This window comes from Dysidea avara, chromosome 3, assembly GCF_963678975.1.
Source record: "Dysidea avara chromosome 3, odDysAvar1.4, whole genome shotgun sequence".
NCBI lineage: Eukaryota > Metazoa > Porifera > Demospongiae > Dictyoceratida > Dysideidae > Dysidea > Dysidea avara.
In genome coordinates this window covers 12,034,498-12,052,998 of record NC_089274.1, presented here as the reverse complement: position 1 = coordinate 12,052,998, position 18,501 = coordinate 12,034,498, and the positions used below count along the sequence as shown (strand labels likewise).

At 36.3% G+C, this 18,501-nt stretch overlaps 1 protein-coding gene and 1 long non-coding RNA gene across 7 annotated transcripts; one reads left to right on the top strand and one right to left on the bottom strand.

The window, feature by feature from the left end:
* Positions 1 to 788: 788 nt before the first annotated feature.
* On the top strand, positions 789 to 3,909 carry LOC136249388 (uncharacterized). Of its 2 annotated transcripts, XM_066041369.1 has the most exons (8): positions 789 to 880; positions 1,303 to 2,031; positions 2,111 to 2,231; positions 2,372 to 2,505; positions 2,739 to 2,984; positions 3,039 to 3,135; positions 3,253 to 3,362; positions 3,474 to 3,909. In XM_066041369.1, the coding sequence occupies exons 2-8, from the start codon at positions 1,834 to 1,836 to the stop codon at positions 3,732 to 3,734; spliced, it is 1,167 nt and encodes a 388-aa protein (XP_065897441.1). In that variant the 5' UTR covers positions 789 to 880; positions 1,303 to 1,833; the 3' UTR covers positions 3,735 to 3,909. The 2 variants fall into 2 exon arrangements, with proteins under 2 accessions (XP_065897441.1, XP_065897442.1); XM_066041370.1 differs by lacking the exon at positions 1,303 to 2,031 and having other exon boundaries at positions 798 to 880.
* LOC136249389 (uncharacterized) lies at positions 2,129 to 18,353 on the bottom strand. 5 transcript variants are annotated; one of them, XR_010698186.1, is made up of 8 exons: positions 18,266 to 18,353; positions 16,143 to 16,201; positions 13,212 to 13,360; positions 12,483 to 12,560; positions 11,070 to 11,141; positions 9,006 to 9,086; positions 8,514 to 8,670; positions 2,129 to 6,299 (listed from the first exon to the last, which is right to left on the bottom strand). It is a non-coding gene; the product is annotated as an uncharacterized lncRNA (long non-coding RNA). The 5 variants fall into 5 exon arrangements; XR_010698187.1 differs by having other exon boundaries at positions 11,070 to 11,084; positions 12,504 to 12,560; XR_010698188.1 differs by lacking the exon at positions 8,514 to 8,670.
* Between the last annotated feature and the right edge of the window lie 148 nt (positions 18,354 to 18,501).

Sequence of the window (18,501 nt, the reverse complement as noted above, 5' to 3'; positions counted from 1 at the left end):
CAAAGGCTATAGCACAAGTTGTTGTCAGATCTTCAGTGCTGAGCTATAATAAAAAAACTACTACTGGTGCCGCCCGCCCCTCCGCAAAAAGTAAGGAACTGGTTACGTCAGATGATCATCTTTGCATTGCATTTCCAAGGCGATTTGTGTGCCACATCATTGACACACATTAAACCGAATCTGAGCGGTACTAATGGTTTAGTATCTGACCCTTACTTTTTTGTAGGCGGTGCCAGACTACTAGATAGCATAGATCTAGGGGTTTCATATACTATCTAGGCCATACCTATTTGAAAAGTCTTGAATTTATTTACAACAAAGTGGGTCAATTGGTAGGTTAAAAAAACAACAAAAACAGCTGGCTAATTTCAGAAATGTTTATCTTTCAAAAATATATATGCAAGACAGATAAAATATTTGTAGCTACTGCACTGTCTGCAGACATGTCGCTACAAGTAGCGCGGCGCTTATAATTTCCAATCGATAAGCGGCTGCGCGGAAAGGGTCTGGCCACGCGAGACTAGCTTTTCCTAAGCCCAGTGGCGATCCGTACGTGTGGTGTATGGCCTTAATGGAGCTCTGGTCAGCCTGGAGATGACTGTATGTGGCTGTACAGCTCTGTGGTGTTGAATAAGTATCTCTGCTGTGAATTCCCTTTCATTTTAGCCAGTTTTGAGACCTCAATGGCCCAAAACTTGGCCTAATTCATCCCTTGGCCTTCCTTTTCAATTTTTGAACACCATCTTGCCCGCCTTCCAGGGCCCCCACCTCTCAACCAATAATTTGCAGCTCGCCTGATACAGTCAACCTCGGTTTAAAAACTATCTAAAATGGCAGGAAACTTAGTTGTTGGCTACTTGCACAGTGGATGCTCTGGAAGGTAAGGAATTGGTTAGTCTCGCGGCGCCCGACCCTAAAAAGAGGGTCTGGTGAAACTGTGTACAAAAAGTTTGGCGCTGCCGGAATGTTGGAGGCTCCAATCAGATCGCTCCATTTCAAATTGATTATGTAATGCGTACATTTCAAAAGATTCGCGGCTTACGGTTAATTACATCCGGTGACTCTGCCGCTTAAACTCATTGAGAAAATAGCCATACAATTCTGTTGGATTCATTTTAATGTTGAATAAATAAAGTAGCGCTATTAGTTTGGTGATGCTGTAAGCGGATCTGGTTGAATGGATGTTGTGACGTAAACAGTGCACTTACGTAACAGGTAAACGTCATCCAATAAACATTCCAGAGCCCAAACTTTTTGTGCACAGTTTCACCAGACCTTCTTTTTAGGGTCGGGCGCCGCGAGACTAGGAATTGGTGTAAAACGTGTGAAAATTTGGTACACATAGCTTCAACCATTGGCGAGCTACAACACACTAAATACTTAAAACCGGCGTTTCTCGATAGTTTTAAATAAGCGATAAGCCCGATTTTCCCAGACTGGGTCACATACGTGCAAAACTTTAATTGGGTCGGTCGGGTCCGAGCAACAACTTTTCAAATAGGTATGGCCCTATGCTACTAGCTACTACTAACCACAGAATATCGCGATCGTTCACATGTCGCGGAGGTCAAAGACCACGCGCCCATTCTACTCGATTTGAATACAACGATGCTCACACATCAGAAAGTTTAGGAATACAACCCAGATGATCGTTGGAAGAATAGGATGAGACGCCACACAAATTCCAGTAATTTCGAGTAATTTGCGGTCAGGGGAAAACAACGCAAAAATCCCTCATCGCTGGGGGTGGCACCTAGCTATCACGTTTATCATGATCATGGCTATGCTATAAAAAAGCCGGGCAGCTATCAAAAAAAACACACGATATCTTACATGCAAATAGCTATGGCATCGTCGAATGTAAATCAAATGCAGCAGGCCGCCCCTGAAGAACATCACAAGGCGACTCAGAGGCGAAATAGTGATCTAGGCTCGGATCCAGGATATGACTCCATGCCCTCAGAAGAGAACGAAATTCTCGAACTGACTATTCATATTAACTATGATGCCGTCGATGGCACCGGTCTTGAAGTAAGTAGTTTGTACGTCTCTCGTTATATGTCAGTATGCTCCAAAAACCTATAATCATCTGCTGCGATGTATTTTTCAGAGGAATATTATGGTGCAATATAAAGGTTCTCCATACTACATGCAAGTAGAAAATCAGTCAGGCAACACGCGAGGACGCATTATAGTCGTGGAAAAAGTTGAAGATCCGGGCAATGTTAACGGTATGCATTCTTGTAATGGTAGTCTAATGAGCTGGTGCATATCTGCTGGCATGTATGACAAAATAATTGTGGCATGCAGGGTAGGACGTGCTAGTAGCTTTAGGAATACTTCTTTATCATAGCATTGTGTTCTATTTTAGTGTGCTTCAGAGTCACCCAAAGAGTTCAAGATAAAGATCAAACTTACGCTACACTAGAGAATAGTTCTATTGAGAAGAATATGGTGGTAGGAGTTCACAGTATTAGTGAACCTCTTGTCTTACTAAATAAGCAAGTGAGTATAAATGAATTTATGTACTTGCAGTCACATCTATTGTATGTATGGACATCATTGTTACATAGCAAAAACTGCATGTACCAAAAACTGTGACAACATGTGGTTTGTGGTTGTGGATTAATTACAACATTCCGTACATAGTTCAACTGCAATAAACACTGTACAGTTCATGTGTGTGTAGTGTGTTACACAGAATAATGTAGACTATAGAGTTTTTCTTTTACATTTAGAAAGAAGATTCTTTAAATCAATGGATGATAGGATATAAGAAATCATCAAATGCGTACTTCTCCCTGTCTAAGACCTGCAAAGGAGTGACCTATTATGCAATGCCATCTGTACGTGCAGATGGCAAAATCTCATTGATTTTGAAGAAAAACAATGATTCCATTGAACACCATATATTTTCATGGCCTCCCCCTACACCAGTGACAAATTTTATCTCTCTTACTGGTTGTACAAAGGAAACTCATCAGGTACGACATATACAAGTGATCTATATACAGCCACTATTATTGTATTACAATTAGGCACATATGATGGTACAAGAAAACGACAGTCTTCGATATGTATGTGCTAATGACCATGATTATGTTGTGACCACCACTGATCCAAGCAGTGCAAATGGTATGCAGTTTTACGTGTTCTATGTATTAGCTATATCTAGTTACATGTTATTGCAATGTCATTTTATATATCTATTTCGCATACGTAATGACAATTATGATGACTTTTTTTACACAGTAATGCTCAGCTGGAAAAATCTTGCACAAAAGGAGGGATATTTCATAAGACTAGGAAGCAATAGCAGACTGCTTGGAGTAAAACGAATTGGAGATGGGGAAGCATTAGAGGTTAGTATTTTGAGTATTGTCCATTTTATATGTAGATATTGTTTATACATACTCAGAACTCTTTGCACTATTGGTAATTAAGTTTTATTTTATTTTTTTTGCTTTTTTCAGCTACAAAAGTCAGGGGATGAAGAATTTAACACTAAGCTAAAAGTAGAGTTTTACAAAGACAATGCTGCAAGTGAACATTTCTCGCTCTGTTTCATATCCCCAATAAATGGAAAGTCATACTACGTGACACCATCACCCATTGGAGAGCCCCTGAGAATATACAGTAATCCAGAAGTTGATGTACATGTGTTCAAAGTTGGAAAAATTGCTACTTGCTCAAATGGAGGCGTTTGTGTGTTTAAGAGACTAATGAAAATGTAGCAACCTTTAATTTTATATGCACTTTTTAAACAACAAAAGAATCCTGAAATATATGTAAATCATTACCATATTCACTTGTATCACTTTTGCATGAGACTGTCTTTAGAAATTTTTGTAATTTTATATTATGTATACATGAGGTTATGTTTTATAGTGATGAAATAATTACTTCTAATTTTGAAGAAAAATGCACTATATAATATTTCATCCCCTGCAAACCATTATGTAATGATGACAAGTACAGTAGGATATCAGATTACATAATAAATCCCTGGGATTTGCAATGACCACAGTGTTTACTCAGAGGTGATACACTACCACACCCTGACCAATGAGTTTATGTATATTGTACCTGCAAGTTTTATGTAGTGACTTGATACAGTACAAGTATAAAATTTAGAAGATATGAAGATGCTTGTCGACAATATAATAAATAGAATCTTACTACCTAAGTACAATAATATGACTCTCAGATGATGCACTAAAATTAACAGAGACCTTGGTTGGTCATTATTCTGTATGCAAATCACTTTGTTTTGTGTAGTGCTTTACAAATATAAAACCAATAAAGTGACAAAATATTTCATGTTAAATTATAGACTCCTCCACATTTGAGATGCATAGTGAGTACACATATTAAAATACCTTATGGAATCTCTGTTATCTGTCTAATGTAATAATCTGTTCAATACAAATGAGGTAAGTTTCTCAACCACATGCAATAAAACCAAATAATATGAACAGGTTTTATTGTACAGCATGCGGTAAATACATTTAGCTGCTTGGAAAATCTGTATCGGTTTCAATTTTTACTTGTACTTGTACCCTTGTGGCACACAAGCCTCCAGTGCAAAACCATCTATCCATAGCTTTTCTTCATTTAATAAGAAATACACTAATATACTTACAGGACCTCCTTATTAACCCATTAGAAGCTTGGATTCTTAATAGCCTCTTTTGATAACTATGGTTTTAAATGGCACAGGGCTTATAGTTACGTACATATGTATGTCCTGTAGGAAGATTGATGTGTGTGATAGATATACAAATAGGCAGAAATTCGCAACAATGTGTATATAACATTTTTTTGCATATATTAAATTCCAGAAACAGTCAAAATGTGGCTTGGCTTATTGAACAGGTCAAAATGTTATATCAGCTGGTTGTATTTTATAATAAGCACATGTAGTGGTTGAATATTGGACACCTACCATCCATGACAAACAGAAAGCTAAGGTCAGATTTGTAAACACGTTTTATATTGTTTTTCATTATGTATGTAGGTATGGTGAAAGTCCACTATTCCAACAGAAATAACCTTTAAAATAATTGCTATTTTTATACATGCTTTTGATAAGGTCAATTTCTTCAAGTTTTATAGACTCATTGTGAATGTTTTGCTAATGAACATACTACTGAAGTATACAAAAGAAAATACACAACTAAATATCAAACATTACAGTAGTACTGTTCAGTGGGGTTCCCCCTAAAATTACAGGTGATGCCCACAATGCTGCCTCTAGAACCATCATAGAATTATCATACGTGGTAAGAATTACCTTTATGGAATAGTCTTAGTCCATCTAACATCAATTACAGTGTTGAAACAAGAAAACACTTACAGATGGCTGGATACTACTTCTTTTTTTTTAAGTCACCAAAATCTTAATTTTGGTCTGTTTGCCTGCCTGCTCGTCACAACGCTAGAGGCTAAGCGCACGGCCACCATTTCATGCCACAATAACCAGCTCACAGGTGGCATGTGAAAGTGTCTGAATGCCTTCTGTGCTTTGCCATTCCTTTTATCTTCAATTGCATAGTTGTCTTCTTCTTCATGCAAGGAAACTATACCAATGTGTTAATTTTCCATATCAACACTTTCCTTAGAGGAGCATAGCATAGTAGAAGTCATAAAACTATTTGAAGTGCCTAGAGGGAGTAGATACATGTAGCTGCACCTATAAAACGATTGCACAGAACCATACCATAGCATGCCGCCATCGTCTGATTAAAGTGGAATGACCACCACCCTTAATAGCCTAGCTACAATCAGTAGCAACATTCAACCACGTCCATTTTATAGCTCAGCAGTGAGATTGAGATACTCTAATGAACAGTTACAGGCATGCTATGGTATATCATAGACACGTATATCATAGTTATGCTATAACAATGAACTAGTGCATAAAATGAAGTATGGTTCTAGTGATGAAACAAGGAATATGAATGATGGTAGCTAGTTTATATGGGAAAATCCCTACTTTGGCATTGAACAGATGGACTTGAAAATCCAAGACATCATTTTATCTACACAAACAAAAAAAAATGAAACTCTCCAGCAACTTTACAACACAGCACATATACCAACAACACTAAACAGTATACCACATGTATGTACCATTTTTATAAAAAGTCTAGATAGGCTTTTTTTTCCTTTCCAGTTACTTCGACTCTGGTGGCCTTTAAACAAATAGGGTCTTTGCTTGAGACCTGCTGTTTGTTTTGGACAGGTTCAAGTGATGCAATCAATCAAATTCACATTGTGGTAGAGCACAATGTTGGCACCTGTAAGCATGGAGAACATTTATGCAGAGTGTTATTACTACATAAACCAAAACCTAAAACGATTCATGAACAATTAAGTATCTTGATGCGTGCACGAATCTGACATGGATTACTTATGCGGTTACTTGTACATCTTTATCCCCTCAAATAATTTTAAATTTAAGGTTGACGAGTTCAAAGAAACAGTAGCAGCAACAACAAGCTAAAGAATTTTAAACCACTAAAAGTAGACTCCATTGATGTACCAGGCATTTATTTTCTCTGTATGCTGGGAGTACCCAGCTTATAATCAAGACAGGGAATTATATAAATGCAACCAAAATTTTGTGTCATATTTGACGCATCATACTTTAAACGTTTTCTTAAATTACAAAAATTTAATTACAGCATATTTTAAAATACAGTAGTGTAGCCAGTAGAAACATAATGGTAGTAAAGGAGAATAGCCTTGGAAGTGGATGACCATGCACACATTATATTCATAATTTCATATACCCAATGCATCTATATCCTGCTCAGTGCTATAACAAATATATATATATATATACATATATTTTTGTAAGGACAAACAGAATACAGTGGAAATGGTTAACTTGAGCTAAACCAAAAAGCAAGGCAGTGCTAGAAATAAAGTCCACAAATCGGTCATGCATTTCTGGAACCAAATATTTTTTGCAGCCTTTCCCATTGAAAGTGTACAGTAAAATTTGTCTGACCATAATGAATTTTTGGTCGGCCAATGTCTGACTGCTGTTTCTAGTACTGCAAGGTGTCCTAATTATCCATGTCGCCTGCTTGCTACTGTGAAAGATTTCTAGTAATTGCAAACTTGTTTCAAATTTAAAAAAAAATAGTCCACTACAATTTCTTATATGATTAAGATGAATAAGGAATTGAATTTAAGACAGGTAAACCAATGTATGGATGAACTTGATGAGAGTGTGGTTATGGACCTGCATGTGCACACATGACCAGGGGGATACTCTTTACAGAGTGATTTTCCTGTTGTTTTATTGGTCTAGCCATAATGAATTTAGTCAAACAGTTAGTTGTCAGAACAGTAAACAAGGGGAACCCTCTTGTGCATGTTGGGCTGATTACTATCACTTGGTTAGAACAAATTCTACTCAATCATGAATATAGCTCAGCATCTCCATGAAAACACTATTGTACGGTAATCAATGCTTCCATAATGGGGAAGTCCCATGAAGAAAACATTCACGATTTTCACAATTTTATGTTCAATACCTTTACTGATAGAAAAGGAAAATATTTATCGCACTTTGCTGAATGCTTTCTCGATCTTAACTCCCAATGCTCATGTTATGAATATTTTGCTTTGCAGGACTTACCCATTATACAATACAGAACATGCACAAAAAATTTCTGACGAAAAATATAGCGTTAAATTTTCTGGATGTTAAATAAATAGTGGACTTTATTTCCTTCACAAAATTTCTGAACTGACCTTTACATGAGTAGGGCATTTTGAGACTGGGCATTTATTTTGGACAAACACACAGTGCTTTATCATAGTAGAATGCAATTATTGTACTATACAAGAAGGAAAATTAGGAATTTTAAATTATCAAAGAAATAAAAAGTAGTGAAACAAGGGAGGTAGCCTACACCTGAAGATATGCTAGTGAACGTTTAATCCCTATACCCACGACTGAATTAGGGACTAAATGTCCACTAGTATATCTTTAGGTGTAGGTGACCTCCTCAATTGTTTCACTACTTTTTTACTTTTCCCTAATTAAACTTAACTTCCTAATTTTTCTTTCTACACTTTTTTTTGTAACATTATCATGACTGGTGAACCCGCACATACCACATTAGAAAAATAATAGCACCAGGATTATTGCTTTCATCTGAACAAGTTCCCTGTCTATTGATTACTGAAAAAGTGATGTGGCCATTATGCTTTGTTTTCAGCTACTTTCAGCCTGCTACACAGTGTTACAAATAAAGAACACTATGAGAAGGACCTCTGCAATGAAAATCTTGGAGAGTTCCCGTAACAAATGTAGAGAAGCCATCATGTGGTACTACTACGAATTCATGAATTGACACCTTGAGCTGTCAGCAAAGATAAATGAGGCACAAAGGAGGACAAAGGTATGTCCTCCTTTGTGTCTCATTTATAGATCATTTATAGATCATGGATGTTACAGACATTGCCTTTACTTCCTTAACAAATAATAATGTTACCTTCTTCTCTGCTGCAAATCAGAATTTCATCTATAAATGATATCCAAATATTTTTGACAACAGATCAGGTGGTATCCATGCCTCCATGCAAGTACGCTAACTATCAGGCACATTCCTAACACTGACTGGTTGTGGGCACATTCCTGATTCTTAAACCCTAACACAATAAATCACGAACATTTCAATGAGGTAAGGATAAACTATTTGCAACCATGAACCAATCTCTCATGTATATACTACTCCATTTACGTAATATTGGTATTTCCACTAATAAAGTACATAAGAGGATTAAAAATGTTAGTAGGTATTGCTTCATAAGTGGTCACTAAATATCATCGCACTACCTGTCTAAAGCTACCAACTTGGCAATTTTTATTCTTTTATATCTATAATACATTTGTAAAAAAATAAGTCTTGTTTTCAGCTGCTATGTCTGGCCTGTTACACAGTGTTACGTATGAAGAACAGTATAAGAACAGTCAATCCACTCACTTCAAATGTGGGAGGCGTGGTACAAAATTATGGATGATTCCTGTCTCCATTGGTGTGCTGCCCATGAATTAACACCTCACACTAGTGAAGAAAGAAATGGGACACAAAGAAGGACAAAAGTAAGTCCACTATAATTGCTACACTAGGCAAAAATGTACATCACAGGGACAAGCGAAAGAGAAAATTAAGCCTATAGCATTCATTTTTGCTGAATCATGCTTGCCAGTACTGCCAAGTTGTCATGCAGGTAGTGTTTAACTGATAATTTTAGGCAGAAAAAAAACCGAACCTATACACAACTCCTACTTTACACTACCACTTTACACTGTATGAGATCCACAAAACAGTCACTTGTCCATGTATCATTAGCTACCTCAACCTTGTTTGCTATCAACGATCACAAGACATCAGGAAAGTCACAACTTCTTACATTCCACACTACAAACAGGATATGTGCTCCCACTACCTGTAAGTAAGTGTGATGAAGGGGAAGGCATTGGGTTTATGGTTAATTGCAAAGTCAGCTAGCAGGTACTACACCACAACTGTCAGAAATACATCATCAATGTAATTGTACAATACAAAATAGCTGTCATTGGTGGACAGAACCTGTAGTAGCTTTCCGGTCTACATACTTGGATATATTTCAATATGCAACTGTAAATCAAATCACTTCAAGCTTCTCACCTGTACTATAATAAAATGTTTGTGATGTTGTTCCACTTGGAAAATGTATACACCTTAAAAGTTACCCACACTTAAATTACCTGAGCTCTTTTCATTGGCATGAAAGACATGCAAAATCTTATTCTTAGTATTCCCATGAACTTGAATGTTGTTGAGTTTGGTAGGGCACAAATTTACTATTATATTAACAGTACACCACACATACACTACTTATCAGTCTGACTGTACAAGCAGGTTTATATACAAATAAGAAAAACAAAAACTTCACTACATATATGAATCTTCTTTCATTTGGAATTAAAAATATCCGATGCTATGAACAATTGCCTTGAATTATGGTTGGTCTCATATAACCTCCTGGTCCCATTTAGACAAAAATAATGCCAGGTTTCAAATAAATGCTTAAGGTAGTCATAATTTCTAGCAATTCCGTGCAGTGAAACTCGGTAACTAATTTAAAATAATGAAGTGAAGAATGTTTTATAGAGTTCCTCTCTGTGAAATTTACTGAGGACAACATCAAGGAGAGTACAGTACTGAGGTATGAAAGTGAGTTGTGAATGTCGGTCTTGTACAGTCACTGGTCTCATTAGTAGCAAAGAGTGTGTAGGGCAGGGGATGGCAGGGTGGGCACCAGGATTCAAAATGGATAAGGCTGGTAATGGCAAGTTCCTGGCCAAATTACGTTCTTCTGGAAGCTCTAGCTGCACTGCAATAGCACAAAAATACACAGAATTCACTTTCCAGGTAAAGCCAAGCCAATAATATTGTCTCTAGTCATTCCAAGAATACTAGAGGACTGTATGTGTGGTTTTTTCACATACAGTATCTACTGAAGTCTGGCTCCAGAAAATAAACCAAAAAGTTTTAAGATAAGAAATAGCCAGATAGTGTAGCTGTCTTGTGGTTATTGTTAATTTTAAAATTGTCTTTGTGCTGGAATGATCGGCTTTCCAAAATCATGTCCCAAATATGTATATTTATGTGGTTACGATGAACCTGGTTTTACAAGCAAAATACTGGTTTATAGTTGCTTCATTTGACAAATACATACTTAATAATAACAACCAAATTTAGGCAGTGAGACATAGCAATGTGTGCAGGAGATTTGAAACATAAAATCCACAATAAGTGGCCTTAGCTAATAACAGCTTTCTCAGCACTTTGTGCACACGATGGAGTGTGTAAAATGTTTTGTGTACAGTTTATGACAATCAAGCTCACTCTATACATGTGCTTTACTGTAAATTTGACTGGAGGTACAATGTATATTTGGTGAACAGAATAACACAACTTTTGTTTCTAGGGGACCACACTAACAATGTGGGCCCAAGCACTGGACATGAGACTACATACTTGCTATAACTACTTGCTCACCAAATTATGTGTCACCTGGAAGCATAAGAATGTAGTGATAGCCAGAGTGAAAGCCTCAAGTATTCCTCTGGCCTAAGTAAAGAACAACACTTTTATATACAAAAATGTTAAATGATGTACGTATGTATAACTTGTTATGTTAGATACAAGGATAACTAGATAATATAAACCATGCAGGAATTGATAAGCCTTCTTTGGTAGCTCATAAGCTCCTGTATATAGAAGAGTGATAACTAATTTTCACCTATCTAACTCACATGTTGTACAGCTACAACAAGGTCAAAACGTCCCTGACTATATTGGACAGGTTTCACTACATAATTACATTAACAATTTCCCTATACATACAGGATGTAGTATGGCCAAAATAAAAATATTATACAGTGGGTATAAACAAATTATGAAAGTGCTAAATGATTACTGAAACCATTTGTGTAGCTTTAGCTTCACCCTAACTTCAGATGCTATGCGTATCCACCTGAAAATAATAGGTAGCTAACAGCATGATCCCACTATTTAAAAATAAAATGCTTTCTGGTGGTACCACATCAAACACAGTGACTATTTTAATAGCCACAAAAATAGCCACAAAAGTTAAGATTCTCTTGCATGAATCACTCATTGGACACTATTGATTGCATTCCAACAAGTCACCCATAACTTGCATGCTTCAGTCTACAAGGCACCCATGTTGATATTCATCTTCTTGCATTTAAGCCCATAGAACATTACTTTTCCTTCACAACAGCTTGGCAGTATTACCCAATGCCAACCCCAAACACTTCCAACAAGTTTCTATGAAATATAATTTCCTTATCTAACTGAATAACTATCTGACCAATGATCGATTCCCTTCAGCCAAGCATTACTCAAAAGTCTGGCTCCAGAAAATAAACCAAAAAATTTTTAAGATAAGAAATAGCCAGATAGTGTAGCTGTCTTTTGCCTATTGTTAATTTTAAAATTGTTTTTGTACTGAAATGGTTGGCTTTCCAAAATCATGTCCCAAATATGTATATTTATGTGGTTACGATGAACCTGGTTTTACAAGCAAAATACTGGTTTATAGTTGCTTCATTTGACTGTTGAAATACATACTTAATAATAACAACCAAATTTAGGCAGTGAGACATAGCAATGTGTGCAGGGGATTTGAAACATAAAATCCACAATAAGTGGCCTTAGCTAATAACAGCTTTCTCAGCACTTTGTGCACACGATGGAGTGTGTAAAATGTTTTGTGTGACAATCAAGCTCACACTATACATGTGCTTTACTATAAAAGCAGAAAATTTGAACAATGTATATTTGGTGAACAGAATGACATAACTTTTACTTGTAGTGGACCACACTAACAATGTGGGCCCAAGCACTGCACATGAGACTACATACTTGCTATAACTACTTGCTCACCAAATTATTTGATGGAGTCACCTGGAAGCATAAGAGTGTAGTGATAGCCAGAGTGAAAGCCTCAAGTATTTCTCTGGCCTAAGTAAAGAACAACACTTATTAATGTTAAAGGTTAGATACACGATGTTCCTAGGACAACTACATAATATAAACCAGGAATTGATAAGCCTTCTTTGGTAGCTCATAAGCTCCTGTATATAGAAGAGTGATAACTAATATTCACCTATCTAACTCACATGTTGTGCAGCTACAACAAGGTCAAATTAAATGTCATTGACAACTCAAGGTCCCTGACTATATTGGACAGGTTTCACTACATAATTACATTAACAACACTGTTGTAAAATTCCTTTTTCATACAGGATGTAGTATGGCCAAAAATAAAAATATTATACAGTGGGTATAAACAAAATATGAAAGCACAGAACTTTTACTGAACTATCTAGAAACTTGCTTTTAACTTCATCCTATACCAAGATAAATGGTTCAACAATTCAATCATGATCATGCAGTGAATACAACAGGAAAGAAGACTAAGCCAGCCATCACAAATGGTACAATTCAAGTACTACTGAGTAACTCAGTTTAGATGTTAAGCATAGCACTTGAGTAAACAGTAGGTATCTCACAGCATAATCCCACTATTTAAAAAAATCTAATATGTTTTCTGGTGGTACCACATCAAACACTGTGACTATATAATAACCACAAAAGTTAACATTCTCTTACTTGCATGAATCACTCATTGGACACTATTGATTACATTCCAACAAGTCACCCATAACTTGTATGCTTCAGTCTACAAGGCACCCATGTTGATATTCATCTTCTTGTGTTTACAACTATAATCAATAGAGTGAAGATTCAGTTTCTCGAGGCTATGTGCAAGAAATGTTACAGCTGTCATTTGTATGTACATGAAAACTAATAAATGAGTGAAGAATTATTCACAACAAAAAAAATGAAACCTTAAATTACTACTGCTCTATTTGGCATGACCACTAAACACACACACACACACACACACACACACACACACACACACACACACACACACACACACACACACACACACACACACACACACACACATACACACATACGTAGCAATGCTTAGATTCATCACCAGAAATCTTATGGCATAGCATCGTCCCAATTCTCATTGTAACTATACCGAAGTACAACCCAGTACAGTTATTATGATTTACAAGCCCATATGATATAATATGGTTACTAAGATGTCTTGTACATGTGCACAGTGATGTTGAGGTTTTATGGAGGAGATTGCATTGTAAATTGGACCACATTCATATACCACACATGATGGTAAAATCATTACCGACAAGAGTATACCAACATATACATCATACCACTAAGGATCAATTATCCTATATCCTGCATTGTATTCTGTAGCAACAACAACAGCTGTCAGCTGTTCAGTAACTTGATATCTACATTTTTATTAAAGGGCACATAGCACACAGTAGAAATATTTGCCATGGTACAGTATCTACAAAGCTGCTTTCAATCTTAATTTTTTTGGTCAGTTAGGGAACTCATCTATGTGGAGCTTTAAAGATTGTGTAGGAAATTATATAGTTTACACCATTGTATGCTTGAAGAATTAGCTGTCAGCATTTTGAAAAATCAACTTAGTCATGGTGTTGTCAACATGTATAGTGGACGGAGCACCTAGGCATTACAGATAGACTCTAATAGAATAACTTTGCTTAGATGACTACTCTAATAGAGCAGTCACACAGTTCAACACTACACAGTCTTGTGCTACAGTTTTCTTGCTTTTAATTTTAATTTATTTTATTATATACTGCAGTTTGTATGTAAACTGGTTTTATGCACCTCATTTCTCAATGTTCTACGTGTCTACATGTCAGTATCTACATGTGTAGTTCCACAACATGATTCCTATAAACTTTTAATTCCTTCAAAAACTTATGACAATTTCAAATTCCTTCTCAACACAGCAACGTAAATGTTGCATGCATGGATGGACATGTGTCATGATACTCATCTTTATGATTATGAATAACTGTCATCCAACCAATGCATACAAACAGGAATTCATATAAAAACTACCACAGATTTTTAGTATTCGATCCCCATTTACTTCTTTATTGTGGATTTGTTTTCTGTTTGCACTTTGTAACACGATGAGTGACAAACAGATAGCCGTGTATGCCTGAAGGCAGATTGACATGTTTTTGTTTAACTTCATGTCTGACTGTATAAATTCATCACCATATTTAGTAAAAGTCTTAGGCAGTCAGAAAGGTTAATAATTAAACACTATTAGGAAATGGTCACAAATAGTTTAGTCTATTATAACCATATCCTTCATGTACTTCCTCTACCCCCAAAAGTTTCACCTAGTAATTTTATTATCATCAATTCTTCCTCATAGGACAAATTCTTATACCATTCCATAAAAATGCAATTTACCACTTCATAGGACATATGCATCATGTACACAGACATGTATGTCAATATATAAATGGCATCAGTTGGCCTGATAGTTCAACTGAATCACCAATGCGGGTCTACTTGCAATTACATATGCATTTCAAAAGGTGTTTTACTATACTGTGCATTCGTTTTGATACACAACAACATAATATTATAAGGAACTGGACCATCAGTTGATTGCTACAGGAAATACAGAATAAATGTGGTAGCCAGCTGGAAGCCATCAACATGCTAGCCGCAAATCAACACCTACGTGGTAGTGGAGGAAAGAGTGGGACACAAAGGAAGACAAAGGTAAGTCCATGATATGGCAGAGGCTAAACAGTTAAACCCATAGAGCCTCACTTATCCTTCACAACAGCTTGGCAGTATTATCCAATGCCAACCCACAACACTTCCAACAAGTTAACAATTCTATGGAATATTATTTTCTTATTTAACTGATTATTAACTGACCAATGGTTCCCTTCAGCCAACCATTACTCATCAAGTTTTTGGGTGATATTTTTGGACAGAAAAACCAAAACCTTCATAATCCCTACAGTATAGTGGTACTGATACTACTGTATTATATGATTCTTACATCTCAACTTTACTGAGCAGCAACGAGGGTGAATTACAGAATATTTCACTATTCATGGCTGGCCTATCAAACCACCTGGAAAACAATATCCCGCCATTTAAGATACATAGGTGTTGTACAAGTATCATGTATCCTTACACTGTATGTTGGAGAGTTGGGGTGGGCACCATCTAGACTTCAAAATGAACTAGGGCTGCAATGTTAAAACTCTAAGTCAAATTACACCTTATAAGGAGCCCTGAATAATAATAATATGAGTATGGAGGAGCCACGTCATACTGGTTTCTGGGTTTCTGGTTTGTGACAAAAAAAATTATTTAGAACATGTATGAAGTTAAAGGATAGAAGACTTCAAAGTGATCATGAAATGTGACAGTTTTGGGAAAGTGTTAATGACCCTCTTAATTTGATAAGCAATCTACTACATGGTGGTTGGAGCAGGTTGTCTACATTCTGAACTATATTCACAAAAGCACAAAGGATTTACATTCTGGTGCATAGCTTGATACCAGGAAGTAATAATATTATGTGGTATAGGGAAATAATAAAATAGTAGTTTACTTTACCATATAAAGGAATTCATTTTTACTCACCAAAACACCAAACAAGCTTCCATTGATTCTTCTACTTTCTGCATTCCAAACAACAATACCTGTCAAACAACAAAAGGACAGACTAAATACAATAAAATCTGTCTTAGTGGTCACCTGTTTATAAATGCCACCTGTCCATAAAGGCCAACTTAAAATTTCCAACGTGAATTTTATACTCTATTCGACCACTCTAAAGCAGCCACCTGCCTATTACAGCAATAAATTTTGGACTTGAAGTGGCCGGATTAGACAGGTTACACTGTACAGGAATATACTAAGCTTTGTATCAAGGACTATTGTAACTATACAAGCGTTCTCATTTTCATATGACTCTATTGTACAGTTGATGACTATTAATCATAGTACTGTATAGTAAGTTTGTACCTTCCCACAAAAATATCACCCAATACCTCACAATACCTTCGTGGTGCCGTGGCAGTATTGGTTAGACCAAAATATACCAATTACTTGTTTCCCATCACCTGAACACATAACACTGCATTATTGCAATTAAGATTAAAAAGTATGAAGCATTTTTGTATTTAAAGATTGAGATATTCTAATAGAACAGTCAGCCACTCTTATTACACTGGGGGTCTATATAACTACTGTACACTCAGTTATTCCACTACAACCAATTCATTTACTGGAAGGCAATTTTATACATGGATTCAAATTCCTCTAAAAACATTAATTTTCCACTTCATTTCTCGGAAAGTGTTTCGTTGTCTGTTACACTAATAAAAAGCTTACAATCCTTTAAAACATACAGCACAACCCAAAACATTACCAATGAATTATTTTAAAACACTTTATATTTCCTACTGATTGACTAACTGACTGACTAATTCCTTTAGATCAGTGTAACTCAATAAAGACGGCTTAACTATTAGACATTACTTTACCGGCATATTGCAGTACATAAAATGAACGCATCATGACCTCTGCTTTCCTTTGTGTTTTACACATTGACAAGATTTTAAAGTGCATTATGGCTTCCATGTGACGACTATCACATTTATAACAGAAATTGTCCATATTTTTGTAGTGACTGGATTGCTAGCAGAGGCATTTCTCATACTGTTATTCATTTGTAATGGGCTGAACATAGCAGAAAATGGAGAGTAATGTGTAGCTCAGCACAAATAACCTGGTTATTAACCATAGCAACACTTTCCATAATCAGAGGAGGGCAGACATGTTTTAACCACTACATAAAAATTATTACATAGTTAGGTTGTTCAAAAACCCTTCTGGTTAAGCAATATCGATACGTCAAATACGTTGTGCATAACTCTTCACATGCCAGACAAAACAACAATAAACAGTTTTGTTTCTCAGGCTTGAATGAAACATTTATGAAATATACTTTAGCAGCACTTAAACGCTCTTTGACCTGATTTTAATGGGCAGCTGACACTTAAGAAGCATAACTGACAAGGATGCACTTGAAAGTCTGATGGACAAGGTTAACAATTTGTCACGATTGTAAGAGTTGTTGACTAGCACTAACAATTTTGAACAAGTGAAAAGACTACGTAAATCATATTAATGTCATAATCAATGCCATTGTAGGGAACAGCATGCCTCTTCTCATACCTCTAATTGTAGCTTTAAATAAGTTGCACTGAAAACCATCTTTGGTCTCATATTGTCAAGGGAGGAACAATATTAAACCTAGAACATCTGTACACGTAGCAGGTTGTCAGATGAAGAATACGATGAAACTAGGAAGATCATGATTACCAGAATTTCTGGCAACTTCTCCATTGTTCATTAGGATGTTTTCCCCTAAAAAAACATCCTCCTACTCTAGGCCCCATACCATCAAAATTATCAGGCAGTGTTGCTGTAGTCTCGCTTACGGAGAAATAGGGCCTGGCTTCATGAGACTAGCATTACTGACATTGGGTGACTGTAGTTCATGCTACATGCTGGTGGCATAAACTAAGTGACTGGGTTGTAATAAGTACACCCATATAAAACAGATGGTGTTACTGATAGAAGACTAGTAGCTACATGCAGGTACCAGTAAATACCACAATGTTTACATATACATTACTACAATCTTGGGTACAGGACCAGTCTAAGAATAAATATACCACAATCAAGTTGACACTTACTGAAGATCACTCTTGTTCTCTGTCATGGCCACCGGCTTGTATTTGGTGGGCTACTACAGTGAACTTTCGATTGTGGATTTTCTCTTCGTTGTCAGGTCACGTGATGTATATAGGCAGCCTGTGATTAACAAGATTCCTACACCACCGAAGTTTTTCCTAAACTTCAGCCAGCCAGATACTGTCGACATACCAGCTAGTTACTTTCTATAGCTTAATAGCGGCGGGGAAGGCGAAAT

What these genes read in the sequence shown, in the direction of transcription:
- LOC136249388 (XM_066041369.1), top strand. Translation starts at nt 1,834, where the DNA reads ATGCAAATAGCTATGGCATCGTCGAATGTAAATCAAATGCAGCAGGCC. An exon ending in TCGATGGCACCGGTCTTGAA is followed by an intron (nt 2,032 to 2,110) that starts GTAAGTAGTTTG and finishes TGTATTTTTCAG; the next exon opens with AGGAATATTATGGTGCAATA. An exon ending in AGATCCGGGCAATGTTAACG is followed by an intron (nt 2,232 to 2,371) that starts GTATGCATTCTT and finishes GTTCTATTTTAG; the next exon opens with TGTGCTTCAGAGTCACCCAA.